Source organism: Trichoderma ghanense, assembly GCF_004382785.1.
Source record: "Trichoderma ghanense strain CCMA-1212 chromosome Unknown scaffold_13, whole genome shotgun sequence".
In the NCBI taxonomy this organism is placed as follows: domain Eukaryota; kingdom Fungi; phylum Ascomycota; class Sordariomycetes; order Hypocreales; family Hypocreaceae; genus Trichoderma; species Trichoderma ghanense.
This window is the reverse complement of record NW_027395676.1, coordinates 1-26,387: the sequence shown is the minus strand read 5'-3', so window position 1 is coordinate 26,387 and position 26,387 is coordinate 1. Positions and strand designations below refer to the sequence as shown.

General features: G+C 53.3%; 11 protein-coding genes across 11 annotated transcripts; 6 read left to right on the top strand and 5 right to left on the bottom strand.

Annotated features, from left to right (window-relative positions):
- Window positions 1-137: 137 nt before the first annotated feature.
- On the top strand, window positions 138-1,148 carry CCMA1212_008650 (Retinol dehydrogenase 13; the record flags this gene model as incomplete). The annotated part of the gene is made up of 1 exon (XM_073705770.1): window positions 138-1,148. The coding sequence occupies one exon, from the start codon at window positions 138-140 to the stop codon at window positions 1,146-1,148; it is 1,011 nt and encodes a 336-aa protein (XP_073555622.1).
- Window positions 1,149-4,148: 3,000 nt separating this feature from the next.
- On the top strand, window positions 4,149-5,873 carry CCMA1212_008649 (Putative amidase; the record flags this gene model as incomplete). Its single annotated transcript, XM_073705769.1, has 1 exon — window positions 4,149-5,873. One exon carries the CDS (start codon window positions 4,149-4,151, stop codon window positions 5,871-5,873), a length of 1,725 nt encoding a protein of 574 aa, XP_073555734.1.
- Window positions 5,874-6,932: 1,059 nt separating this feature from the next.
- Window positions 6,933-7,636, top strand: CCMA1212_008648 (uncharacterized protein; the record flags this gene model as incomplete). The annotated part of the gene is made up of 2 exons (XM_073705768.1): window positions 6,933-7,061; window positions 7,205-7,636. 2 exons carry the CDS (start codon window positions 6,933-6,935, stop codon window positions 7,634-7,636), a joined length of 561 nt encoding a protein of 186 aa, XP_073555733.1.
- Window positions 7,637-8,141: 505 nt separating this feature from the next.
- On the bottom strand, window positions 8,142-9,125 carry CCMA1212_008647 (uncharacterized protein; the record flags this gene model as incomplete). Its single annotated transcript, XM_073705767.1, has 1 exon — window positions 8,142-9,125. The coding sequence occupies one exon, from the start codon at window positions 9,123-9,125 to the stop codon at window positions 8,142-8,144; it is 984 nt and encodes a 327-aa protein (XP_073555736.1).
- A 1,355-nt stretch (window positions 9,126-10,480) lies between these two features.
- On the bottom strand, window positions 10,481-13,218 carry CCMA1212_008646 (Eukaryotic translation initiation factor 3 subunit C; the record flags this gene model as incomplete). The annotated part of the gene is made up of 3 exons (XM_073705766.1): window positions 10,481-11,743; window positions 11,802-12,781; window positions 12,855-13,218. 3 exons carry the CDS (start codon window positions 13,216-13,218, stop codon window positions 10,481-10,483), a joined length of 2,607 nt encoding a protein of 868 aa, XP_073555735.1.
- A 412-nt stretch (window positions 13,219-13,630) lies between these two features.
- CCMA1212_008645 (Iron-sulfur cluster assembly) lies at window positions 13,631-14,422 on the top strand (the record flags this gene model as incomplete). The annotated part of the gene is made up of 1 exon (XM_073705765.1): window positions 13,631-14,422. One exon carries the CDS (start codon window positions 13,631-13,633, stop codon window positions 14,420-14,422), a length of 792 nt encoding a protein of 263 aa, XP_073555738.1.
- Window positions 14,423-14,776: 354 nt separating this feature from the next.
- CCMA1212_008644 (uncharacterized protein) lies at window positions 14,777-16,322 on the bottom strand (the record flags this gene model as incomplete). The annotated part of the gene is made up of 4 exons (XM_073705764.1): window positions 14,777-15,236; window positions 15,292-15,458; window positions 15,645-15,756; window positions 16,315-16,322. 4 exons carry the CDS (start codon window positions 16,320-16,322, stop codon window positions 14,777-14,779), a joined length of 747 nt encoding a protein of 248 aa, XP_073555737.1.
- Window positions 16,323-16,678: 356 nt separating this feature from the next.
- On the top strand, window positions 16,679-17,357 carry CCMA1212_008643 (uncharacterized protein; the record flags this gene model as incomplete). The annotated part of the gene is made up of 3 exons (XM_073705763.1): window positions 16,679-16,761; window positions 16,902-17,135; window positions 17,206-17,357. The coding sequence occupies exons 1-3, from the start codon at window positions 16,698-16,700 to the stop codon at window positions 17,355-17,357; spliced, it is 450 nt and encodes a 149-aa protein (XP_073555740.1). The 5' UTR covers window positions 16,679-16,697.
- Window positions 17,358-17,899: 542 nt separating this feature from the next.
- On the bottom strand, window positions 17,900-21,370 carry CCMA1212_008642 (DNA repair and recombination protein RAD26; the record flags this gene model as incomplete). The annotated part of the gene is made up of 1 exon (XM_073705762.1): window positions 17,900-21,370. One exon carries the CDS (start codon window positions 21,368-21,370, stop codon window positions 17,900-17,902), a length of 3,471 nt encoding a protein of 1,156 aa, XP_073555739.1.
- Window positions 21,371-22,683: 1,313 nt separating this feature from the next.
- CCMA1212_008641 (uncharacterized protein) lies at window positions 22,684-24,111 on the top strand (the record flags this gene model as incomplete). The annotated part of the gene is made up of 1 exon (XM_073705761.1): window positions 22,684-24,111. The coding sequence occupies one exon, from the start codon at window positions 22,684-22,686 to the stop codon at window positions 24,109-24,111; it is 1,428 nt and encodes a 475-aa protein (XP_073555742.1).
- A 267-nt stretch (window positions 24,112-24,378) lies between these two features.
- On the bottom strand, window positions 24,379-25,187 carry CCMA1212_008640 (uncharacterized protein; the record flags this gene model as incomplete). Its single annotated transcript, XM_073705760.1, has 2 exons — window positions 24,379-24,549; window positions 24,630-25,187. 2 exons carry the CDS (start codon window positions 25,185-25,187, stop codon window positions 24,379-24,381), a joined length of 729 nt encoding a protein of 242 aa, XP_073555741.1.
- Between the last annotated feature and the right edge of the window lie 1,200 nt (window positions 25,188-26,387).

Here is a 26,387-nt window from a genome sequence, read left to right as displayed (position 1 = left end):
CATTGCGAACAACAGAGGAGAAGAAACCAGGAGAAAACTCATTGATCGCTTGACAACCACTTACACCGCACATCACGCACACTCCTTTTATCTTTGACACAACCTACACGCTCCACCACTGTCCCAGACTCCCCAGCATGTCCCGATACGCAGAAGCTCACATCTCCCCCCAAGGCCCCGGAGATGCCCGTCCAACCGCCGTTCAGATCGTCAAAGACGAGCAAATGACGGACAAGCTCGAGGGCAAGACCATTGTCGTCACCGGCGTCTCCTCAGGCCTTGGGGTCGAGACGGTCCGCGCCCTGGCCACCACAGGCGCCTCCTTCATCCTGACCGCCAGAGACGTCGAAAAGGCCAAGAGGGCCCTCGGCGACGTCTTCGAGCCGTCCCGCATGAAGCTCGTCGAGATGGACCAGACGTCGCTCGACAGCGTCCGGCAGGCCGCCAAGACGATCCTCGCCACCACCGACAAGGTCAGCATCCTCATCAACAACGCCGGCATCATGGCCATCCCCGACCTGCAGCTCACAAAGGACGGCCACGAGCTGCACTTTGGCGTCAACCACCTGTCGCACTTTCTCTTCTTCCAGCTCCTCGAGCCGGCGCTGCTCTTGGGGAGCACCCCGGAGTTCGCCTCGCGCGTCGTCAACGTCTCGTCCGCCTCGCACCGCCTCGCCGGGCTGCAGGACTCGGACAACTACAGCTTTCAGAAGGGCGATTACAACAAGTGGGTGGCGTACGCCCAGTCCAAGACGGCCAACATCTACATGGCCAACGAGATTGAGCGCCGCTACGGCTCGCGGGGGCTCCATGCGCTGAGTCTCCATCCCGGCGGTATCAACACGGGCCTGATGAGGCACATTCCCGAGGAGGAGGCCAAGGCCATGCTTGCGCAGATCGGCCCCGAGATCCTGCTCAACATGAAGAGCCCTGAGCAGGGCGCCGCGACGCAGGTCTGGGCCGCCATCAGCAGGGAGTGGGAGGGCAAGGGGGGGAAGTACCTGAGCGATGTTGCTGAGGCCAAGCCGGGGCCTGACGACGGGGATATGGCGGTCCCGACGACGGTGAGCCATACGTACAACGAGAAGGAAGAAGCGAGGCTCTGGAGAGACTCGCTCAAGCTTGTTGGGCTGGAGGATGACGAGTAGATGGATGACTGCCTAGGAGGATACTGTTCAGTAGCAGAGTATTTGGAAGATAGCTGGAGAAGCTGAATTGGCAGATTGTCTTAGTCTCATTTCCTGATATTACAGATGAAGTACCGGTTTGGGAGGTTCTGGAGTAATGATCGAGGTGAGGCGGACGATGCTGACATTCTACCAGGATTTGGACTTACCACGATCTCAACGTCATGACTATCACAAATGGCTAAAGCTGGCTCTCTTCAAGGACCATTCTTTACCAAGACTGGCTAGCTATGCGAGGGCAATGAGGAGGTCTCAGCGGAAACCGGTCACCTGGTGGACTTTTTGCCGCGTTTGCTCAAGCCATCTACCTAGGAAAACCATCTCGTGGTCATAGATGTCTTCGATCTGAATTCTCATCAAATATCACATCCTGATGAAGTCTTCAGTTAGGCACAAAAGATAACGCTATGAAATTACTCACAAGGAAGGCTAGTTCATGCTCCCAAGTTGATGATGTATTTGATTGGCTCTTTACACTCTTGGATATTTCACACCTCATGCTTATCCTACCAGACTTACGAGCCTCTCATTACTTTGACTTCACCAGGCGTAGACATAGGTATATCAAGGCAATGATAAGCGTGAAGATCATCGGTGGCCCGGAAAGATAAAGAGTCAGACAAACAAGAAAACGGTTCAAAGGAGCCAGCAAGCGCTGTGAGGACGGCATCCATCTTCCGAACATTCATCACCCCTAAGACAGGCTAGCACCTCGACAGTAGGTCATGTCTCGGTTTAGTCTCGCGGAAATGGGCGCCTTTTTTTTTTTTTTTCCAAAGCCAACTGCATAGAGCACGAGTAGCACAAGCAATACTGCCGGTAGCCGTACAAGGCGTGCAGAGGCCAGGGTTGAATGACAGGGATCGTACATATGAGCAAGTGAGACATGTGCCAATGTCGCTCCGGCGACCGGGTCCATGATAAGGGCACAAGAGGGCAGATCTGTCTGTGATTTGAGCTTCAGGCTTGCTCATTTCATCTTTGGACGTGTAGATCAAAATGTCTTCTCAGGCGGTTTGTGCTCACCCAAGGCTCGGGCACTGGAAGAAGAGTCCAGCCTGTCTCGGTTTCAGCTCATCTTGGTAGACACATCATCACATTCCATACAAAGTACAGATAGGGGGACGAAGGAGTGCTCAACACATACGAACTATGTGCACTATCTAGCCTCCAGTGATGACGTCGGTGTGTTCATAATGGCCATGAGGCTTGTACCCAGCTCAACTGAGACTCCCTACGTCCCTGCGGAGTGCAAGCAATGACAGGCTGTAGCATAATACTCTCCGGCGCCTGAGGTGTTGTATCAACGACCGTAGCCAATTGGAGGAGTTCATTTGGTCTGTCCTCAGGCTTCCGCGCGGAACACGTAAGTTCGGACGCCTTTGACACGGCGTTCAGCCTGGCCTTGTGTCCCTTTTCATGACAGCTGGTCGTCGTTCCAATCACCGTTGCCTCTGATTCTCCGTAAGTGATACACACTCGCGTCCTACCGCGTGAAAGTTGACTGTAAAGCAACATCTGAAATAGATAATCTCCATCCTGCACAACGGCAAGTCCTCCGTCACGTTAATACCTTACCAGACATCTGGCTTTGCTTCATATTTCATACATCAGCGATGCTGCTCTCGTGACCTAAACGGGCCGTTAGCGATGTCGATCGGATCAACTTCGTGGAGAAAGGCAAATCTCCTGAGCCTCCTGTACCCCGACTCTTACTCAGCCTTGACTTGGAACACCTCGAAAGCAGCAGTCATATCACCGGGGTCACCAGAAGGAGGGTTTCTTTCTCAGACATAAGCTTAATATTATACTAAAGGTCGGCGGTGATCGACAGACAATCTTTCCCATCTGGCAACCAAATAAATGCTCGCTCTTGGCAATCCTAAGAGCGGGCGCTCACGCGGCAATAAACGACGGATATGCTCCTATCAAGGGCTTTCCAGGGTAAGGAAACGTCACTGTGTACGTAGAAAAGAGAAATGGGTCATCATTGCTACCGGAATCTGCCACGGCTTGGGCATTTGTCTTGGAGAGGCTCGTGATATGAAGTGAAGCCGAGAGAGTCGGGCTTCAGCGTAGCATCGACACATCCAAGAATGGAAAGTATCTAAGCACATGATATCATTACAGGCGTAAAGGACACCGTAATGTGTATCGACATCTCCCGCAAACAAAAGCCCGCTGTTGTATGTACGAGACATATCGGAGCAGGGTGCGATGTCTGCTTTCTGGCTCCTTTGGATCCATAGGAAACGTGGAGTGCGTGAGATGTAGTAAGATATGTGAGAAGCATGTCTCCAGGAAAGGATTTGGACCTCGCCCTCTGGTTCCGCCCCATGTCTCCCGCCAGATGGGGAGATACGAGTTTGATTTCTTGTTGGAGGGTTGCACCACAGCCTCCTCCACTTCTGCCCGAGTGTCTTACTCAAAGGGACGAGTTGCGAATCACCACTGTTGAACGACAGCCACGCGTCATACAAGCAACACGGGAGTATTTCGCAGGCGTAACAGTGGTTTGACGGCAGCACGACAGAACGAATAGACCTTGGCCGTAGTCGTACTTGGTAGCCCCAGTTCGTCGCACCCCAACTAGGTTCACTTCTGCAGGGACAAACGGCTAAGCTCCCTCCAGTGCCGAGTTCCACAGCCCATCATGTCGGTACTTCGTCAACCTAGAGCAATTGTCTGACCATGACCCTCCGGATATGGAAAGACAAATGCTACCCTGGATGATGTGAAAGCTTCGGAGCTTGGATAGCGGTTCGTAGTGCTGCCCGTTTGGGAGCGCGCTTGTTGCTGTTTTCCCATCAGCTGAGTGATCTGTGGCAGCGTCAGAGTAATACTCATGACGCGAGCAGGCATACAAATACCCGTTACCCTTTCTCCCTGGTGAACCCTCAGTCGGATGCTGGCCACTTCAAAGCGAAACCAAGAGAGAGAAACCGCAACTCTTATTCAACAATGAGAACCCTTCTTGCATGGGCCACGGCTCTGCAAGTGTTGTCTCTTCCATGTCTCTCTCATTCGCGCCCGACTGCAGATGGCGGTTTTCCTCCATTGTTGGACGCTACTCTCGCTGATCTACGACTCGGCCTGGATAGCGAGCTGTTCACCAGCGTTGATCTGGTCAGCGCCTACATCGAAAGGATCTTGGAGGTCAACACAGTGCTCAAGGCTGTCACGGAGATCAACCCTGATGCGCTTCTGATAGCTTCCGAGCGTGACGCAGAGAGGAGGGCGGGCATAGATCCGGCCAAGCAGCCTCTCCATGGCATCCCAATCCTCCTCAAGAACAACATCGCCACGAAGGACGAGATGAACAACACAGCTGGCTCATACGCACTGCTAGGGGCCAAGGTCCCAGAGGACAGCACAATCGCCGCCAAGCTGCGCAAAGCCGGGGCAATCATTCTCGGCAAAGCCAACATGTCGCAGTGGGCTGCTTCTCGAGAGCTGGTTAACCACGAGGGCTGGTCGGCTCATGGTGGCCAAGCGGTTGGTGCGTACTTCCCGCTACAGAACCCTCGAGGTTCGTCTTCGGGAAGTGCCGTATCGGCCTCTATCGGTCTTGCATGGGCCGCAGTTGGAACAGACACTGGCGGCTCGATCCTCTTGCCCGGGCATGCGAACAACGTCGTTGGATTCCGCCCCACGGTGGGATTGACGTCGAGATATCTCGTGATTCCGTTTTCTGAGCGGCAGGACACCGTCGGGACTCTGACGCGAACTGTCAAAGACGCCGCATATCTCATGCAGGCCATGGTCGGGCCTGACAAGCGGGACAACTATACGGATGCGATACCCTTTGACGAGCCGCCAGACTACGTTGCCGCATGCACAGATTCCGGCCTCAGGGGCAAGCGGCTGGGCGTGTCCCGCAACGCAATGGCGGCAGACATTGACCCGACGGCAAAAACCGACCCGGAGGCATTCGAGAAAGCGCTGGACGTGCTTCGAGCAGCTGGTGCCGAGATCATTGACGACGTCGACCTGCCTTGTGCTCTGACACTCCCCGACGACAACCAGGGCCAAGGCCCCTCGTTCTCCGTCGTCGCCGCCGTCTTCTCTATCGTGGGCGCCGACTTCTTGTCTGATTTGCCGACAAAGTATCTCAACCTTCTCAAAGAGAACCCGAACAACATTAGCTCAGTCCGGGAGCTGCGAGAGTTCACCAGGGACAGCCCTCTCGAGGGGTTCCCGCGCTTCGACACCGGGTCCTGGGACAACTACCTCAAGGTCGGCATCAACAACACGGCGCCGAGTTACTGGTCCAACGTCACCGCCATCACAGAGTTCCTCGGGCCCATGTGCCTCACGGGAGCGCTGGAGAAGCACAACCTGGACGCAATGGTTCTGCCGACGCCGCACTCGGTCCTGATGGCTTCTGGCCTGGGACTGCCCGTGGTCAGCGTGCCCCTGGGACGCAGCCCGGACGATACCCCCATCATCAAGTCGGATCAGGGGAGTTTGATCCTGTCCGCGCCCAACGGCCCATTCGGCATCGCCTTTTCGGGCCCTGCGTTTAGCGAGGAGAAGCTGTTTGCGATGGCATATGACTTTGAGCAAAGGATGAATGTGCGTCCGACCATCAAGCCTTTTATATCGCCGAAGACGGAGCTGGCTCAAGTGGTGCGCAAGCGGTGCGTGGGAGACTCGAGAGATTCTTGCGGGAAGGCGTTCAAGTGAGTCTGGCGGACTTCTTCGTTGAGGAGCATAATATCTAGAGGATCACGCCTCTGTGCTATTGGTTCGTTGGCTATGTTTAGCAGGTGGATGTAATGATCATGTTGACACAATAATAATTCATAAGACAAGATCAGGAGAATCGAGTGAAACGCTTTCGCAATTCGCAAGTGTAATATGCGATGATCACGGCAGATAACTCGACAACAGAGATTGTGCAACTCGAGCCAAAAGGGACACCTGGTGGCCTCTGATACGCCGCTCCAACTCGCACAAGAAATAAAACACAACGGGGACCAACCCGGCATTGTGCGACCGTGGCATTTGTCGTACCTGGGTGCTGTCGCGCCACATGTTCAGGCGCCCTGGCAGGTGTTGTTCAGAGGCATCACGGAGCACAAGCATGCGGCTTGTGAGCGGGAAAGTCGGGATGCGAGATTGCGTGTTGCCGACGATATTCGAGACACACGCCCAAGCGAGCAATCTTCCGACCCGGTTGTTGATATCCCAAAGTCCCTCAAACTCCGACACTCTGCACTCGGACCGTCGGCTCAGCCCGACGTCGAGCATCAAACATGTCGGCAATGGTTCGTCGGCCCGGCGCGGATACCAGACAAGGAGCGAGATTCGAAGGGATCTATCTAATCGGAGATGGCATCGCACAGGTTATTGCGGAGAGTTATTCATCAAATCGGATGCTGACAGATGCGTGTGTCATCATGTGGAGTCCTTTTCAGGACGGATTGGTCCAATCGCAGAAAGCCTGGCTGCTCGATCCATCGGAACACGAGATGCAGAAGACTCTGGTCAGGCATTAAGTAGGTATAGAAGATAATTTTGCCTCCTTATGCACAAACAGCGAATGAGAGGAATATGGGAGAGAGGTAGAGGAAAAGACAGTAGAAGAGCTAAAGGCGAATGATTCTCACGACGACCGCGACAAGGATCCTCCTACTCGAGCAAGCCAGTGCCACTGTGACCGGGCGTGGTATTGCTGCTGCAACGCCGAGAGGGAGAAGAAGGTTTATATCAAATTCCGCATCAAAGAGATACGCCGTCAAGATGGCTGGCGCTGAGGCTGAGGCTTCAAACGATAAGCAAAAGGGAGGCTCCGCGAAAGAGGAGCTCCCTCCGCTTTCAGACCACGAGTTCAAGACTTACAACCGTCTGGCCGAGAGAATGGATTGGTTTGTAAGTCAAGCACTTGAACAATGCAGCATTGATGTTTACGCTCCCTTGGCCATCACTCTTACGCTCATCCTCATACCTATCTTCACATACACATACACGTACACATACACAAGAGCAAAGGTAATCTCACACTTCACTCGCAGCACAACAACTTCCGGCAGTCCTGGAACGTCCTCTGGCAAGCCTGCACCACAGGCCGTCGCCCTCAAGGCATGTCCATCAAGCAGCTGCTCCAGATCGGCACCGAGTTCGCCGAGCATCTCACCGTGCACCACTCCATCGAAGAGACGTACGTCTTCCCCCAGCTGGCGCGGCGGATGCCCGAGTTCGACCCCAAGAATGGAGACCTGGTGAAGCAGCACGCGCAGATCCACCACGGGCTGGAGGAGTTTGAAAAGTACCTCAGGCAGGTCAAGAGCGGCGAGAGGGACTTTGAGCTGAGCGTCCTGAAGGAGAAGATGGAGGGCTGGGGAGGCGTGCTGTGGGCGCACCTGAATGACGAGGTGAGATCGCTTGGGGCGCAGAATATGAGGAAGTACTGGACGATACAGGAGATTCGGCGGCTCCAGATGTGAACAGATTGGCCTGTCATGCGGGTCTCGTTGCCGATTCTCTTCGGCGTCTTGTTTTCCTTTCTTTGTCACGGGATTCGGTGTAAAGCATGGGAATGAAGCACGGACAGATGAGCAATGGGAAAAAAGGAATGCATCTTTTCATAAGCGTAGATAGCTGGCAATAATGCGTGCTGATCAGGCACATGAAGATTGCAATGTAACTAAACAACGCAAATACAGACAAAAGCCCTACAAACCTAAGTATCCAGCATCCCATCCCATCTTTGCCGCGTAGCTTCTCATCGCTTCTGCGAGGATCAAGCGTCATCAATGTGATTCGGGGGAAAAGATCCGGCGCGTTGCTGATCTATATGCTACAACTTTTACTGAAACAGATGCCAAAAAAAAAAAAGAGCGCAGAACTTTATCGGGCACTGTGAGCCTCCCCTTCACCTTGTGGTAACACAGCCGCTCAAGCAACAGGCCAACAAATACCTCGGCGCTTTTGAAGAGAGATCCAACTTTCTTATGCAATCGCCGTCTCCCGCCAGAGGTCAATCATCTGTCCCGTTGACGGGTACATGGCCAACAGAGCCACCAGCGTCTCGGGCAGAGGTCCACCGCCAGCCATGCCCCAGTGGATGGTCAACGGGGCCCATGCCAGGTTGCGGAAGAAGCTCTTGTTCCAAGTACTCAACCAGGCGGCGTCCTTGGCCTTTGCGCTCTTTCGCGTGCGCTCCAGCAGCAGTCTGCCGAGTTCCATAAAGGTATACGTGCCCCAGCATCGCACGCTGAGGAGCCCAAACTTGCCCATTGTCGCCGGCTTCAGGTCAATGGCCTTTTTGCTGCCCAGGAACGCGAGGTTCTCGAAAATCTGGTATAGGATGAGGACGACGATCTGGGCAACAGAGACGACTCTATCGAACCGCGCCTCCACGACGGCATCCGAAGGTTCTTTCTCGGAATCTTGCTTTTTGGCACGTGGCCTGGAGATGACCCTCTTGAGCGCAAAGTAGAGTCCCAGCAGGCCCCAGAGCCGGTTGATCGTTCGCGCCTCGCTGAGCACCGCAGAAAAGGCCTTGAGCTTGGTCGCCAGGCTGAGCGCAAACGCCGCTCCGGGAGGCGCCGGTGCCGACGAAAGGACCACCGTTGTCGCGGGCGGCAGCTGGAAGGCCATGGCCACCAGCTTCTGTGCGGATTGGCGTAGCGCGTTGCGGCTCAGCGTCTCGAGCACGGCGCCCGTCAGCTTGGACGAATAGCAGAGAAACTGCAGGACGGCGTCGGCGCCGGCGCGGGTCTGCAGGCACCGCAGCAGATGGCCAGCAAAGGCATCCGCGTTCGAGGGCACGGCGGCGAGCACAGCGCCAATGGGGACCTTGGCCGGTGCGGTGATCGAGGGAACAGGGTCGGCGACAGTCATGGCGGAGGAGTCGATGGCGGCGGCCACTTCTGTCGGGGCCGAATCGACCGCGATTTCGGCCGCACCGGTGTCGACAGCAGTGTCGGTCATGATCGCGGCACGCCAGAGAGCAGCAGAGACGGACAGAGACGGACAGAGACAGAGACAGAGACAGAGACAGAGACCGAAAGACGCGAGAAGACGAGAGAGCAGAGGCGACTGTGATGGCGATCAACGGCGGCTATCGATTAGAGCTAATCGTTCGGTGCCTTAGGTGGGTAGCTCGGAGGTAGTACCTGTCTGGCAGTTCCTTGCAACGAAGCGACGCCGAGCAGAACCAGCCCAGCCAAATCGTCAATTGGCCCAAGACCGAGCACGTCTAGAGTCCTCCTTTAAAGATAAACTCGATCAATTGCATGGGCCAACGGCTCGGATCTTCTTTGTTATCCTCGACCTCAGTCTGTCTCGTCTTTTGACCCAGAGCCAGCCTCGCGTCGAAGCACTGCCGAGGTCCACCCCCACAAAACCTCGGATAAGGCGTCCAGGCGTGTGAGTGGGCGAGATCCGCTGTGCAGCTTGGACTGGCCGCGAAATGCTCCACGCTTGCCTACTGCCGTCGGCTCCGACTTATCGGTGGGCTTTATTCGGACTTCGAGGATGGAAGAGGGCCGTGTTTGGAATCCACTGGCATACCCTCAGGTTCTAAGCAAAAATGCATGGTAGCACAATCAATTGGATGGTTTCGGGGTCAGTTGGTTGGCTCTCCACTACCCAAGTGCGCCACACAGAGAGAGGGCTGGGCAAGCTGAGTTCTCTACCGGACCCCTAGAGTGATGCTGAAGCCTTCTCACACACCGAGCTGTCCTGAACCATGAGGTGCCGTCAAGAAACCAGGAATACGTGATTGTGATTTCTAGAGTGTCAAATCCTAGTAGGTACCTACCAAATGGAAACAACGGAGGTGCATTTCGCAACCTTTCTGCATCCCTCCGTCTCTGTTACCCTAAAACCGATTTGTTCACTTGCAGAGTTTGGTTTGCCGTGAGCACACGGCCTCCGCTCATGGCATCACGGGTCAAACTTGATCAGACATTGCACACGAAATAAATGGCCTCATCGGAGCACCCTGTTGGCGACATTCACCCTTTTCCCGCAGAGTGCAAAGTGACTGTGTAAAGATAGTCATGACAAGAGGGAAAAAAGGTCAACATTCATTCTATGTGTTATGCATTCCCTTTTTTGAAAATTTCCAGTTCAACTCATCAAACAAATGCGGCGAGTTCCCTCCGTTTCCTCGCCCATCGTTTGGGACTTTTCTTCCATTACAAGACAAACCCCTCCCTTATCCCATGCAAGCACACAAGAGAGAGAAAAAGGGGGATTTGAAAACACATCAAGGAAAAGTGTCAAAAGACCAAATACGGACGCCCTGCCAGCCACCCCTCTCATAATCACATGTTTCCACCCTATCCCCTCACGGCAGCTCCCAGAGCTCCGCCGGTGAACTGCGTGCCACCAGCCTGTCGCTGCGGGTTACCGCCGCCGCGAGGGCCTCCTCTGCCTCCACGCTGACCTCCCCGGTGGCCGCCCCTGCCCCGGCCGCCCTGTCTCTCAAAGGCACTTGAGGTGCCCTGCGTGCGCTGCTCCAACGTCCGTTCGTTGGTCTCGATGAGCGCGCTCGCCTTGTCTGATAGGGCGAGGGCCAAGGACTGCAGCCTGCTGAGCTCAACGCCCTTGCGGAAGATGACGTTGTTGGTGACCTGGTCCAGAGAGGCCGCCAGCTCCTCGTGACTGATCATCTTGCTGATGACGGCGGCCACCTTGGTGGAGTCGAGCTCGAACATGCTGCTCAGCGTCTCAATGGCGAGGGTGTCGTAGAAGGGGGCGTAGGTGAAGAGATAGGTCCGCAGGCCCTCCTCCTGGATCTGCTTGGACAGCATTTCCTTAATCTCATCCGTGTTCGGCATCAGGTCCCAGATCTTGATGCTGTGGATGTAGCTGATGGACTTCTTCCACTCGCCAGCGGCAAGAGCCTTGGAAGCTTGCATCACGTGGTCCCTGGTGTTCTCGGGGGGTCCGGTGAAGATTTGTCTCTCGTGGTACTCAAGCATACGGCGGTAGGTCTTGCTGATGACTCGCTTCTTCACGTCGGGCGAAGAGCCGGTCTGGGCGAGGAGGGGAATTTCCAGAAGCATGCTGCAGGTGAGGTAGACGCACTCGAGTAGTTCTAGGTTGATGTGCATGTGGAAGGGCAACTGTCTCTGCTTCTCAAGACGCTCCTGCTCAGGAGAGACCTGGCTGTACCTCTGCATCATGACACCCTGGGCGAGCAGCTCCTTTTGGCGTCCGCTACCACAGATCTCCTGCAGGGTGTTCTGTGCGTCGTAGATCAGGCCCTTGCGGAAAGCGCAGAGACCGACCTGGACCAGAGTTCGGTTGTACAGAATCTGGCTCTGGATGTCGAAACCCGTGACGGTCTCCTGCAAGTGCGACATGAGCATCATGTCGCGAGCCTTGTAGTACTCATCGTGCAGAGCGAGGAAGTAGACTTGACAGAGCAGAGCTCTGGCGCGAAGGATGCCCTCGCTGTTGGAGTAGAGGTAGGCACAGAGAACGTTGACCAGGTTAGCGGGTTCCAGAGCCTGAGCACGAGGAGTGGTGGTAGAGTCGACATCCTCGCCAACAGCCTTCCAGCAGTTCTCTTCGAATGTCTTGACGACTTGGGCAGGCTATGAGTCACGGTTAGCTCAGTGCGTAAGAATAGGTTACGGGTTAGAAGGATCTCACCTTGAAGTAGACGTGCTCCAGTCTTCGCATGACGATGCGGTTAACACTGTCCTGAGGGACGTCAAGCGTCTCGTCCTTCTTCAGAGTCTCGTAGTACAAGAGGCCGCGGAAGATGACGTTGTACAGAGCACCCTCATCCTGGAGGCGCTCAATGTACTCTGAGGTGTGGGGATCGATACTCTGCAGAGATCGGTGCAGCTCATCGTCAAGTCGCTCAACGTAGGAGACGATGCTACCGGCAACCTTGATGTACTTCTCACCAGGCTGCAGGGTGGGGGGCTTTTCGTCGTCATCCCACTCCTCAACGTTCTCCAGAACGACGTATTCCTTTGCCTCGGAGAGAATTGTCAGAAGCTGAGACAGTTCCTTCTCAGCAGCCTTCCAATGGTCCAGGGGCATGACGTTGGTGGCTCCGGAGCCAAGGTCGAATCGGGCAGAGATCAGAGTCAGAAGAACACGAATCTTCTGGTAAGGGGTGTTGGCGATCTCATTGAGCTTCTCCATCACCTTGATCTGCTCAAGTCTGTCCGTGTTCTTCTTTCCACGGGTCTCCATGATGCCTCGCAGGTGCTTGAAGATACTCTCAGGAGTGTACTGCAGGGTACGGCCGCCCTTTCCAACGGTGGCGAAACCATCATCGGCAACCTCTTCAGCACCAGCTGTCTCGTCAAACTTGACAGCCTTGGTGACCTTGGGCTGGGGGGCTTCCTCTTCCTCGTCTGAAGACCACAGGTAGGTGTCCTTGTCCTCCCGGTAGACGGCAATTTCGGCTTGGTAATCCTTGTTGGTCTTCTTGACCTTTTGCTTGACGGCGTTGAGGGCACGGGCCTGCGTGGCGTTCATCTTCTTCGGCGTAACCTTGGCCTTTGCAAGTGCCTCATTGACGGATTCTTCAACCTCGGCAATGATCTTGATATAAGGCTTGGGTATTCTGCTGCCGGCAGGAAGTTTGGACACTTGCCGGTTAAGCTTGTCGAACTCTGTATAGGGGGGAAAGATTAGTTAGTATTGCTCCTTTGTCATCATCATCGTGGTGTGCTGATTGTGCCATACCGGTAGAAATGAGGCTCCAGTCGCCATTCTTCTGCCCGTTCTCGATTTGCTTGATCGATGTCTCGAGTTCGTCCAGTCGCTTGACCTGTGCGCTCTTGACCTTGTCTCGGACCTCATCATCGCTGCCTTCACTGTCGGACGCAACGTTGTCTCTCAAGAATCGAAAGGCGCCCTGTTTCTGGTCGCCGCCGGTATCCTTGTCGGCCTCTTCGCTCTCCTCGTCGGAGTTGTCGAACTCATCGGATTCTTCCTCGGACTGTTCCTGGTCGAGTTCCTGATCCTCCTCTCCGGAGTAGAGCTCCTCCTCATCGCTGGAGCTCTCGCTGGAGCTGTCGTCACCGCCGCTGCGGAAAAAGCGAGACATTTTGGCGAACTTTTTTCTCCCTTGTATTCGTTCGCTATGAAATTCCGTTCGATACTGCTGCAAGGATCGAGAGCCAGGCCAAGGGTGTCGAGGACTCTCTTTCGAGGTGCGCGGGGTTGGTTCAAAAGTCGAAAGTCGAAAATTCGACGAAATTTGGTGGGAGGTGGGGCGATGGCCTTGGGGCTTAGCGAATGTGTTTTCCAACGCTCTGCTGAGGTAAGGCCATCTGGCCACTGGCATGCCTTTCTGCGAGTATGGCCGGACTTTTGCCGGGGACGTTCGTTGTGATTGATCTGGCTGACATAAACTGCGGAATTAGACGGATATCCCTTCGACCTCTTCGGCGGAGGTCAACCTTGGACTCTTTGCCATCGGACAGGAGTTACGGAAGGATTTGGTTCGACAGCCTACAATGCTATCCAGACGCTGTGCAGACGGCGCCTCTGCGGCGACCTCTTTCATTCAGCTTGCTAAACGGCGATATTCAGTGGCTGCATCTCATGCGCAACAAACACCTCTAGAATTCCTCATACCGCGCGGAGCGTCTCAGGCTTCACGACTGCAAAATCCTCGGTTTGTACGGCGCTTATTAATAACGCAAGTTTCGAAAGAATCCGCCCTACCGATAGGTCGGAAGTCACCTAGCCGATCGTTCACAGCCTCTGCCGCGCGACTCGCCACAATATGCGTCCGAAATCCTGTCAAGGACGAAGAGGGCAAGGAAATGAAGTTGGAAATCACTCCACGGGCAGCTCAGGTACGACCTATGATCAGTTGCATGCATTGGCCCCATGATCCGTTCCAACAACATCTAACAAGCTTCCTCATACAGCGACTCTCCGAGATCATGGCGAAGGACAAGAATCCTAATCTGGCTCTGCGAATTCGAGTTGAGAGCGGAGGCTGCCACGGTTTCCAGTATCTCATGAGCCTAATCACGATGCCTACGGGCGAAGGGGCCGACACGTCGTCCATTCTCAATGAGGATGACAGCATCTTCCAATACGTTCCCGACGATACGGATCCTACTGCTCCGCCACCCAGTAGCCCGAAGATCATACTCGACGAGCCCTCATTGGAGCTCTTAACAGGCAGCAAGGTGGATTTCACACAGGAATTGATTGGGTCACAATTCAAAATTGTTGACAACCCATATGCTTCGAGCAGCTGTGGGTGCGGGACAAGTTTCGATATCAAGGTGTAGTAGACCTCTTTCACACTTGTCGAATCTGCAAAACCGCGCTCAGTTACAGAGCCTGATCGAAGATCCCCACATAATATGCTGCATATGGGCGGGATATACCACTACTTTACAAGACCATGTGACGAGACACGAAGTAAAAAAAAAAAAAAGGCAACGGCATATCACGGCATATCACAGCTAGATGTTTAGAGGAGTTTAATTGAGGATCACGCGGCATGGAAACTCGAGTGTCATTCATCGAAGAGTCAATTTAACAAAGGCCAAATCGTGATACCAACGCCGAGCAACCATGCATGATATTTCCCTGTTCCCACTACCAAAAACCGTAGACCCATTTTTTTTCTTTTGATTGACTTAGTTCATCTGGCGGATGAGGGCGTTGATGGCGTCCTCGCGGTTGCCAAGGTCACCACCCTCGATGTAGTGCTTGAACTTGCGGGTGCGGAAACCACCAGTGGGGTTGCTGAGCTTGAAGGGCCAGAGGAAGTTGGCGGCCTGCTTGAAGTTGGGGCCAACGGTGAAGATCTCGTGGACGAGATCCTCAACGCAGATGATGCCGTACTTGCCGAGGTTGGCCTCGATGATGGAGTTGTCAGTCAGAGCAATGCGCTGCTTGTCAACCTTGCCGTATCCACGCTTGTAGATGAGCTCCTTGACGGACTTCAGGTTGGGGTAACCGTAGGCAATCCAAGGCTCAACAATCTTGAGCATCTCGGTGATGGCCTTGGTGACCCTCAGGAAGACACCGTTGTTGATCTGGAGGAGACGGAGCAGCTGAAGGACCTTGCGGGGCTTGGGGGGCATCTTGTTGATACTGGGTAGATCGTTAGTCAACATCATTTGAACGACGGAGCCTTGACTTCACATACCCCTTGATACGGACGACGAAGATCAGCTTGGCCTCAGCCGGGATGTAGGCAGAGTCATTGGCCTTGGCGGCGCGGCGAAGACGAATCTTCTCACGCTCAGCGTTGCGGTACTCCTGAACGTACTTCTCGGCACGCTTGAAGATGACGCCACGCTTCTCCTTGTTGGCCTATTAAACATCGTGTTAACGATTGACACACAAACAACTTGTGAACAATGTTGAAAGGTGTTCCATAAGGAGAAAAAAAAATCAGACCCGAAAGAAGGTTAACTATCAACGACATCGACACAAAGTGTCTAGTTGACGGTATGTTGTGCATCATGAGGACGTGAGAGGAAAGGGATTGATACGTACAGCCTTGCGCTTCTCAACGACAGCAGCACGCTCGGCGCGAGCCTTCTCCTGGCTCTTGCGCTTCTTGAGCAGGGTCTCGGGGACCAAGATGTTGTCGTTGGTAGGGACGGAGCTATTTTCAACATTCAGATTAGTACGTAGTCCGCCATATATGCATATGGAACAGAGCGCCGATGCAAGAACTGTAGCTGGAATGCGACATTCTCAACAGGCTGACTCGAGCTGAATTTGATCGGTGAGACAGGCACAAGCGGCACGCATCTTTCAGCAGTGCTCGATTGAGGCCTTTGAATGCTCATCCGACAACACCCTAGACAAGAAGCGAATCTCGTCCAAGACAGAGTGAATCGCGGGCGACTGCAATCAGGCCATTTCAGACCTTGGCAAGCTGCCCTTGTGCGACAATTGATTTAAGAGAGAAGATGCAAAGTCAATGCAATTCTTCATCTCCAACACCCCATGGCGCCGTCTCTCAGCTCGCAAAACCCATTGCCCAAGATTTTGAAGAACTGAGGGAGACGCCTCGGGAGGGATCGAGCTGGCAGATCGATCTCTTCATCGAGAAAAGGTTTTCATCGACTGCCCAGCGAGAGGACCACGACAATCTGCAAACAAATCGAGATCGGGCATCTGGCCCGTACCGCAAGGCGTTCAGGGAGGAGGCACATACGTAGACATTGTGGCGACGGAGGCTGTTGGCGGTGTCTGTCGGTATCGTCGAAGCTGTGCTTGGAGAAGAAAAAGAGAAAAGAAAGGGACCAGATCCGAAGGAGAGAAATCCCTAGGCAACCCAAACTCTCGTTGGTGGATATTCCAAGCGTCTCCACTTTCGAGAAAAAAAATTTGGGTGCTAGGGCAGGGCTTGCAGTGAAACTCTGCTTCATTTTCCGGTCGCTAATTTTGTGCGTGGAAATTATTCTGCCGCACCCCACCGCCTCTCTAATCGCTCTCTGCAACCACCACTCAAGCGGATCACGACCTCTCTTTTTCTTAGTGACTCGACAGTTCTCAACAGCCCCGTGACGAAAAGCCAGACGTCAACGAAACTTCAAAATGCCTCCCAAGAAGGTCGCCGCTCCTAAGGAGAACATCTCCCTGGGCCCCTCTGCCCGCGATGGTATGTTGAATCCTGCGACAGCGACAATTTCAAATTTGGAAGCTTCAGAACGCCCGACTCGAGCTTCCTTACTGTGCAAACATGGACAAGGGGAATGGACAAGGGCAACAATGAATGCAGAACTAACAATGGCGCATTAGGCGAGCTCGTCTTCGGCGTTGCCCGTATCTTCGCCTCCTTCAACGACACCTTCGTCCACGTCACCGATCTGTCCGGCCGTGAAACCATCACCCGTGTCACCGGAGGAATGAAGGTCAAGGCCGACCGTGACGAGTCCTCTCCCTACGCCGCCATGTTGGCTGCTCAGGACGTCGCCGCCCGCTGCAAGGAGCTTGGCATCAACGCCCTGCACATCAAGATCCGTGCCACCGGTGGTATGTTTGCGCTCTCGATAACGCGAATCCGCTCCGAGTCCCGATAGCTAACGGAAGTCAACTTTTGCAGGTAACGGTACCAAGACCCCTGGCCCCGGTGCCCAGTCTGCTCTCCGTGCCCTGGCCCGTGCCGGCATGAAGATTGGCCGCATTGAGGACGTTACTCCTACTCCCTCCGACTCTACTCGCAGAAAGGGTGGTCGCCGTGGTCGTCGTCTGTAAATATCGTATTTTTATTTCTACAAAACAAGAAAAGAAATGGAATACGGATTTGCACGGTCTGGCATCACTTTGGAAGGGAATCAAGGCAGGAGTTTCGCTATCTGGTTCTTTCGTGCGGCGTTGAGAAAAAACGAGGAGAACGGCCCTTAGAGCCTGGTCTCCAAATTCTATCATGCTTTGCACTGAGCTCCGTCGTCCTTCTTGTATTAGGAGGTGGATGTGGCTCCATGTCAATGCAGTAGACAGTTACGAATTCGCCCGAAGAAGGCTATGGAAAGTTGTCTCCCTGTCAGAATTACTCTTCCGTGAAATGTGCAGCTTCCAATTTTCCATTTGTACAAGTGCGGACGAACAATGGACCAAGTGATGAGTGCAGCGATTAGTTCTACCTGGTATATTGTTTCTTGTTTCCCCTTGTATCCTCATTCCTAAATTCTCAAATCCCCCCCCAACGCCTTGCATATCATTTGAAGCATTTGAAACACAATAGCATCGACCCTTGGCAGCGGCTCAACAACGCCCTTCCAGTGAGAATGGTGAGCTTATTGAAACCGGGGCTTCAGCGACCACATGCCCCTGCCAGTACTGCTGACCCTGTTCAGGACCGCAACCGTTTCCAGCGCAGTCTTGAATTCCTCGGTCTGCTTCTTCCCAGGGCAGTAAGGGTTAAAGTGATCCACCAACATCTTGCTGGGGACTTTCCCTCCGTGGCGACTGATGAAGGTCTTGATCATGGGAATGAAGTCCTTGGCCTTTAAATTTCTGTCGGTTGCGGGTGTGCCGGACCGAGAGCTGCTACCGCTATCCAGTCCCTGACGACCCGCGAGATTGCCCACAATCCCCGCCGAACTCGGACCGCCACGACGACGGTTGCCGCCAGGACGACCCGCCGTGCCAACTTCGCCCGTCCAAGTGACCGTTCCAATTGGGATTCGACGGGCTTCCTCACCCGAGTGCCGGAGATGGGCGGCGGCCTCGCGGGCGACTCTGTTGGCCTCTTGACGCAGAATAGCCAAGTCGGCCTTCACCTTCTGCGGTCCATTAACGATCTGTTCGTGGTCGTAGGCGCTATTCACCGATCGCGCAAAAATGCCCTCTAGCATGCGCTTCTCTTCGTGAGCAGACGGATCTTCATCGACATCCTCCATTGCAGCGACCATATTCAGACTCTTCAGTTCGCCTTGCTGTTTCCTTTCTCCCATATTTCCAATGGGAACCAGGGCTTTTGCGTCAGTGTTGTCTTGGTTTTCGCCCAACTTGACTTCTGCACCCTTGAACACTTCGCTTCTTGACGCAGCGGCGTCTGTGTTTCCGTCAAAAGTAAACAGGTCATACAGGTCGGAGAGGTCGTAAGAGCTTCGCTGCTTTGGATCCTTGAGAACCTTGTTCGTCATAAACTGCTTGAAAATCTGGCGATGATAGATCTTTTCCTCAATGGTGCCCTCCGTCATAAGCCTGTAAATCTTGACCGGCTTGTTCTGACCGAGCCTCCATGCTCGCTCTCGCGCTTGCAAGTCAGTAGACGGGTTCCAGTCCGGATCAAAGATGATGATACGATCAGCGCCAGTGAGATTCGTGCCTAGCCCACCGGTCCTGGTTGTCATGATGAAGACATGGATACTGGGATCAGAGTTGAACTTGTCGATCATGGGCTGTCGTTGATCAATTGGTGTTTCGCCATCCATGCGAAGATAGGTAATGCCACAGTTCCTGATGCATTTTTCTATAATGTTGAGCATTTGCTTGCCTTGTGAAAACAACAGTGTCTTGTGTCCATTCGGAATCATGACTTTTTGCAAAAGATCTTTGGTCAGCTGAAGCTTTGCCGACATCTTCGGGTCGCCAAATTCGTAGCCCGATTTTTGCGAGAGGGACTTGTCTAGGAGATCAGGGTGGTTGCAGATCTTGCGTAGTATGTCAATTCCATAGAGCGATTGGCGTGTCTTATTGAGAATGGCAGAAACTTCGTCGGAGCGGAGGAAGGTCTGATATGCGTTGCGTTGGCCTTCTGTCAATTTGCAGAAGAGGACCTGCTCCGTCTTCTCCGGAAGGTCGGCAGCAACATCGACTTTTAATCGCTGGAGCAAGTATTCGCTGATGGTCTCTTTCAAGGCCTCGGCGCACTTTTCAGCAGTCATGACTTGCAAGTTGGATGCATTTGCATAGCCGCCTTGTCGAATGGGGATCTCAAACTGTTGCTTGAAGTTGACGAGAGTCCCCAGGCGCATCGGATAGATAAAGTCAAAGAGCGACCACAGCTCGGTGAGGTTATTTTGAATTGGAGTTCCCGACAGAATGAGACGATTTGGCGTGTTGAGCTCTTTGCAGGTGACTGTGATTTCTGCATTGGGATTTCGGATTTTGTGGCCCTCGTCAAGCACCGCATAATCCCACTCAACGTTCAACAGCTCATCGGCATATGTCTGCAGTCCGGTGTATGTGGTGACCAAGACGTGACCTTTCTGAACAACTCCTCGGACGATCCTTTTCGCCGCCTTGTCTGAACGTGTAGCCATCGGGCTGAAATGTTCTACATCATACTCATCTTCAGCCGAAGGGTTAAGCATCCCGCTGCCGGAAGAATGCAGGATGGAAACGCGCAGCGGTGGCCACCAGCGATGAAACTCGCTCACCCACTGGCGAAGGAGCGTGGCGGGAGCGACCACAATAACCGGCTTCTTGAGTTTTTTGCTGTAGTGCAGAGCGGCGATAAAAGCAATGAGCTGTACCGTTTTGCCAAGGCCCATCTCATCTCCGATGATTCCTCCAACACTCTGTTTGTAGAGTTCCGCGAGCCACTGCACGCCTGTCTTCTGGTACCCGAATAGAGATGGGTATATGTCGCCTGGTAGCTTAAGATCGTCGGTGAAATGGTGATCGGGAACACCTGGCGCATGTTTGAACCACTCCTCTTCATTCTCGTCGCTCTCCTCGGGGCTTGCGGCTGGATCGGTTTGACGTTTGGATCGCCTTGCTCGACTCCTTCGATCGACCCAGTCCTTGAGCCGCCGCTTATAGTGAGCCTCGTTGCCATCATCAATCTTGCTGAGATCGATGGAACCTTGCTCAGCAGCCTGTTTCTTAACTTTTGCCTTGCGGCGTTGTTGTCGAATGATATCGTCTTCGGTTGTCTGCTGCCAGACCACGGAGTCGGTCGATTCTGGGCTTGAACGTGCCTCGGGCTCAAAATCAGCCGAGGGCTCGCGCTCCGCCCTCCGCGAAACCTTTCTCTTCTTTCGTGGTCGAAGTGAGAATTCGGCCTCGACAGAAGTTTTTTCACTCGGCGGGGACGGTGTGTTCTCTTCTGAAAATCCAGGACGACGGAGTAATTGATGCGACAGAGGGCCCTCGATGGAATCGTCGCCCAATTGATTCGCAGTCGCTTCCTCCTCAGCATCCAAGATGGTGTCGGCAAGTTGGCCTTCAATACCGGCCGGACGAGCTCCTCCTAACTTCGCAAATGGAGTGATCTTGCCGGTTCTGATGAGATAGTCGCGATTGCTTTCGCCAGGCAGCTTCTTAGATTTTGCCTTGGTCATGTTCTGCAGCGGATCCTCTTGGTGCCTCTTCTGGATACGCAGTTCAAAATCACCGATATCCAGAGTAGCCTGGTTGATCTCCTGTTCGAGTCTGGCGATCTCGTTTTGTAGGGTTCGCGACTGATGTGGATTGCCAGCAACTTTATCCAGTTTTCGTTTTTCCTTGTCAAGCTGAGACTTGTAGCGCTCGCGAGCCAGCTCTAGTTTGGCAATACGGGCACGGTCTTTTTTGTCCTCAGCCTCCATGATTGCCGCATTAGCCTGCATGGTGATATCTCGTTCCAAATCATCCTGATCTCGCACGGTCCCGGACAGATTCCTCAATGCATCATCTTCAGTCATCCCAATGGCCGGTGGCGACTCCCGCTTCGTTTCGGAAGTCGAATCATGTTGAGCCGCGGCTACCATTTCGCTGAGCAAGGCAGTGCGGTTTTCGCCGACGACGTTTGAACTCGTATCCCCGTCAGAGTCCATGCTGCCCGGTACGACCAGATATTCTTCAGCGCAGCAGTGGCAGAGTGATAGTGAGAGGTAGCGTGTTCCAAGGTTCGAGAGTTCGGGCGAGGAAGAATGCGTCCGAATCAAAGTATGTTGAGGCGAGTCAACTCCGGATTTGGCTTGTGGTATTTTCTGTTGTTGCGCTCGAGAGTTTCTGACGTCAAGAAGAATCAATGCACGGCGGCGATCGAGGCAGCCTATTGACGAGTAGAGATCAGGTGTCTGAGCATGCCGAGGACATTCATTACCCCTTCAGTATCGTGTCATGTTCTTGGCTGAGTGTAGCGTGAGGGGACAGAGCTCGTAGACGAGAGCCGAAATGATGAAATGTTGAGGAGAAATTGACATGCGAGCAGAGAGAGTTCTCATCAACAATTGCTGACTTCGATGATTCAATGGCGTTCGCATGTGAGTGGCGAAGAAGCGAGAAGCGAATTGGTCATCAACAATTGAGAGATCCACCGCATACCTACTATGTTAGGCAGACGCGCTGTCACGTGATAATGCAAGCACTCTAACTAGAAATCTCACATCTCGTACGGAATTTCCGGTGATACGCTATGGAAGATTTGATGCTTAACTGCAAAGGTAGCTTTATCGAGATTGACAATGACCTTGGAGTCAAATGGACTTTATCTCGCGTTCTTGTAGGGAGTCTATTCACACGATGTTGGAGTATATCGCAGGACTGCATAAGGCTCAAAGCAAAAAGCTGTTATTCTACGGCACGGAACTGAGTTAAATTACCTTAGTAATAATGAAGACATGGAATTTCTGGAATGCTGGACAATTGAGTCAGGCTGCTACCTAGAAGATAGCTACTGTTCTCTCTCCCTCCCTACACACAGGCAGCAAACTTTGCTCATATCAAACAACCTGTCCTCCCAGGCTGTCCTGACAGGTTCGCCTGTGTTTCCACATATAGACGTTAACGAGTACTTTCTATAGCTATGCGATACCTTGTGTTATGCATGTATCCCCTAACGCCATCATGGCGTATCCGAGCGGGCCATTCACCTACCCTGGCATTGCTTTCAACTCCGAGCTTGCGATACTCAATCTGGAACTCCACGATCAGCGAGACTCACTGCCTTGGACCAGAGTCATCTCATCTGTTGTGCGCACATCCTCTTACCAAGGGCATCCTCTATACCTACCGAGGCAGACAGTTGTATGCTGTAGCGTCTTATTCCGAAGCTGCCCCTCACATATCACATCTTTCCATGCCACGAGACAATCTCCTGAGTTTCTTCCAAGCCAACCTCTTTCTCCACCAGTGAGGTTTCGATATGTCAATGTGGACGCGTGCGCCTGGTCGTCGCATGCAAAGCCCATGCTTCGTCTGCCCTTATCCACCGGAACCTCACAGACTCGCCAAACCCATGGCGGCTTATTCTACACAATCCCGTCAGCCCGCATGGCTCACGTCGCTCATGAGCGATACGAGCCCTGCCCCCAGACTGTACGCCTGGAGCCCAGACAATTTAAGGAGTAGCAGCGAAAGCAATAAGACTTCTAGTGCGGACCAGTCTGGTTCTCACGACCTGGATCACCGAATATTCATCCTTGGGATTGGCAATCTGGGTCGCCTCTACGCCAGCTGTCTGTCCATGCACACGCCTCGGCCTCCAATTACCCTCGTTGTACATAGACAAGAGCTCTTGTCCCAATGGATCCATGGCCCAGGCCTCGAGATTTCCAGATTAGGGCGCCTTTATCGCGGTAAAGACGAGTTCCAGATTGAGTGGTGGACTGAGCAAGCACCCACCAATGGCCCCGTGAGAGAAGTCTCTCGAGCGAGCAAAATCCGCAACCTCATCGTCGCAACTAAAGCTGCTGCAGCCATGCCTGAAGCTGACAGGCTACGAAGATATCTCGACAGCAGCAGCAGCGTGACGTTTCTTCAAAACGGCATGTCCAAGCTGTGGCCGCCCTATGGACAGGAATACGTGGCGAAGCGGTACCCTCACAATGACGCGCCCAACTTTCTGGCTTGTGTTACGAATCATGGCGTTCTGTCAGAGGGGCCATTCAAAAGCGTTCATGCCTCGCCTGCAGACAGTGCCATTGGGCCTGTCTTGCTGAACACCACAGCTCGGCCTCTCGCACCGAGCGTAGCCTATTTGACAGAAGCCATTGCTTCCGCTCCCTATCTTAACGCAAGGTCCTTGACAAGAGCCGAACTCTGGGTCTCGCAGCTTCAAAAGCTCGTCGTGAACTCTACGATTAACCCTCTCACTGCCGTTCTTCGCTGTAAAAATGGCGCCCTCTTTGAGAATCCTGATGGAGTTGTAGCCAAGGTTATTGCCCGCCTTCTACATGAATCAAGCGCCATCTTGCAGACTCTCATCAACCACCCCAGCTGCGCCGAGATTCTCACGGCTTCAGCTGACACCAAACCTGCTCAATCGCTGGATTCCATGAGAGAAGAGCTCCATTTGCGTTTTTCATTTACTGAGCTGCACTCAATGCTCTACGACATCGGCCACGTGGTGAAGGACAACACCAGCTCAATGCTTCAAGATGTTCGCGCAGGAAAGTCCACAGAAATCCACGACTTCAATGGCTGGCTCGTCGAGACGGCCGAGTTCCTTGGGCAAAGTAGCAGTGAGCAGCCCTGTGGTCTGGACGTGTCTTGTCATCGGGCTTTGATTGCGATGGTTGAGTCGGGCACTGTTGTGGACGAGACGGAACTTGCCAGACATCTGCTACCTTGAATGTCACATCCGAGGTACAAAGAGGTTACGTTCATGCATCCCCAGTGAAACCAAGTCTCTACGTACTGCACTTCTGAGATGGAAGGATCAAGCAATAGTAGCAGCACGGGGCAATAGTTACAGATAGACACAGTTGCTGGAGTACTGGACAGCTGCTCCGTTAACCTCAGTACTGCCTCATGAGTCACGGACTGTATCTACTTGGCTAACGTAATTTGAGGATGGTATTGTTCTTTTATTACTGGTCGATATAATAAGCATGCCGATTCAGCTCTCGTTTGTGAAAGGGAATTGCGAAGCATCGTCGAGGTCATCGTTGAACAGCTCCCACACGCGATTGCAGCATCCCATTGGTGTAGCGCCGCTTCCAACCCGCTGTGCAACAATGCGCCACTTCTCGTCCTCATAGCTCTTCAGGGCGTCCAAGAGTCGTTCGTCCTGCATCGACCAGTCAGTCAACTCCATCTTCCCTGATATAACGAATGTTGACAGGAGAATCTTGAGAAGGGATCGCGTACCATTTCTCTTGTCCACGATGTGCCCTCCGTCTTTAACCTCGTGCAGTATCTGACTTGTAATGTGCCCGGATTACGTCCAGGGAAGAAATCGGCAATCTGCTTCCAGGTGAGGTTCTTCTTCTCCTTGAGCTCAATGAGTAGCTCATCCTCTTCCTGGGTGAATTTGATCCTGGGTCGTTGGGGTCGCCGTGCAGGTGAAGGCATCCCCTCTTTCCCAACCAGGTTATGCGGATCTTGGCCGCTCTCCCCAAGCATGGAAGTGGATGAGTGACCCATGTCTGGCAGATGATGGTGATGGTGAGAGGGCCGAGACAGTGACGACATACTACTGTCCGGCACTACGGAGGGCCCGTACGTGTAAGAGGCGGCAGAACCCGGGTGTCCGGTCCTGGAGCTGACATAGCCAGAAGGTACCGACGAGCTCGGCGAGTAAGGATCGTCAGGATAGTGCCTTGGGTCTTCTGGCATGCTAAACATGGAGTAATAATAACTGTGAGATAGTGCTGTCGTTTGGTGGTGGCTTCTTTCGTGGAAATCTGACCTTTCGCCGTGGTTCATTATGATGAGAAGAGAGGATGAAAAGTTCTCTGGCCTTAATTGAAATGGCACAACTACAGAGTCTGTCTGGCAAAAACCACTTCGTGATGATGGATATATGCCTCTGTATATATACCAATAGTTACGACGTTTTGACAGAGAGTAGAGTCTACATATAATGCATCTCTCCCTCCCTGTATTTCCTCCTTCTTCCTCTGATTGCGTTCCTCCTTCAACCCTCTCCCCTCGGTTTCGATTACAGGAAATTCGCCTCCGCACTGGCACATGCCGTGAAATACAGGTTCATGCCGCGATGGACATATTTTACAAGTTCCGCGATATGGCAGGTATTGAACGGAAGTGGTGTTGAGCACGGCTGACCGGAGCAGAGACAACCCGGCGTATCGGTGGAAGGCAGCGGGAGACGCGGTGCCCTCCATCATCCCAAAGAGGAAAGAAAAGCTTGCTGATCCGTCCGATGTTGTGATTCTGTCACCGAATCGAGTACGTGTGGGGAAGCTCTCTCTTGACGTTGTGCCACTTCCCGGACGCCTCGAGTCAAAGCGCATTTTTTCCAAGGGCATATACCAGTGGGCAGGATTCAGAGCTCGGACGCCGGCTACGGTAAGGTATGGATGTATGTCTGATGATGGTATGCATCGGCCGCGGTGGAGACGAAGAGTTTATCTCCGGGCTGCCTCAACCATACAAGCCCCGGTCCCAATACGAGACAAGGTTATGCGATGTGGCCATTGATGGGAGGCGCTAATGCAGCTCATTGACACTTGAACCGCGGTCCGACGCACCGTCAACGACAAGGGCGATAGGCGATCCTGAGGTGGCGATGCCGGATACTACAAGAGGTAGGTGAATTCAGGACTGATCGCAATCCCACGGAGATCCAAACCTGGGTCGCGATCCAGTGCTGCCTGGATGGCAAGTCAAGCGGATCGGATACAACAAGCCGAGGTTTATATGCAACCCTTTCGGAGAAGCAGCCGAAATGCCAGTGTAGATACAATTTGTCTGCTCGTGAGGTGTGGTGGGGAATAAGCAGCCAGTCACTCTTCTTGAATTATTGCGAGCCTCGTGCCTGCTAGAGACGTTTATATAGGCTTAAGCAAAGGTGCTGCTAACGCCCTTAACAATACTACTTTTAGCTGCTAATACTTTCTGCTACTACTCTTAGTAAAAATCTTACTATATATTACTATATTATTA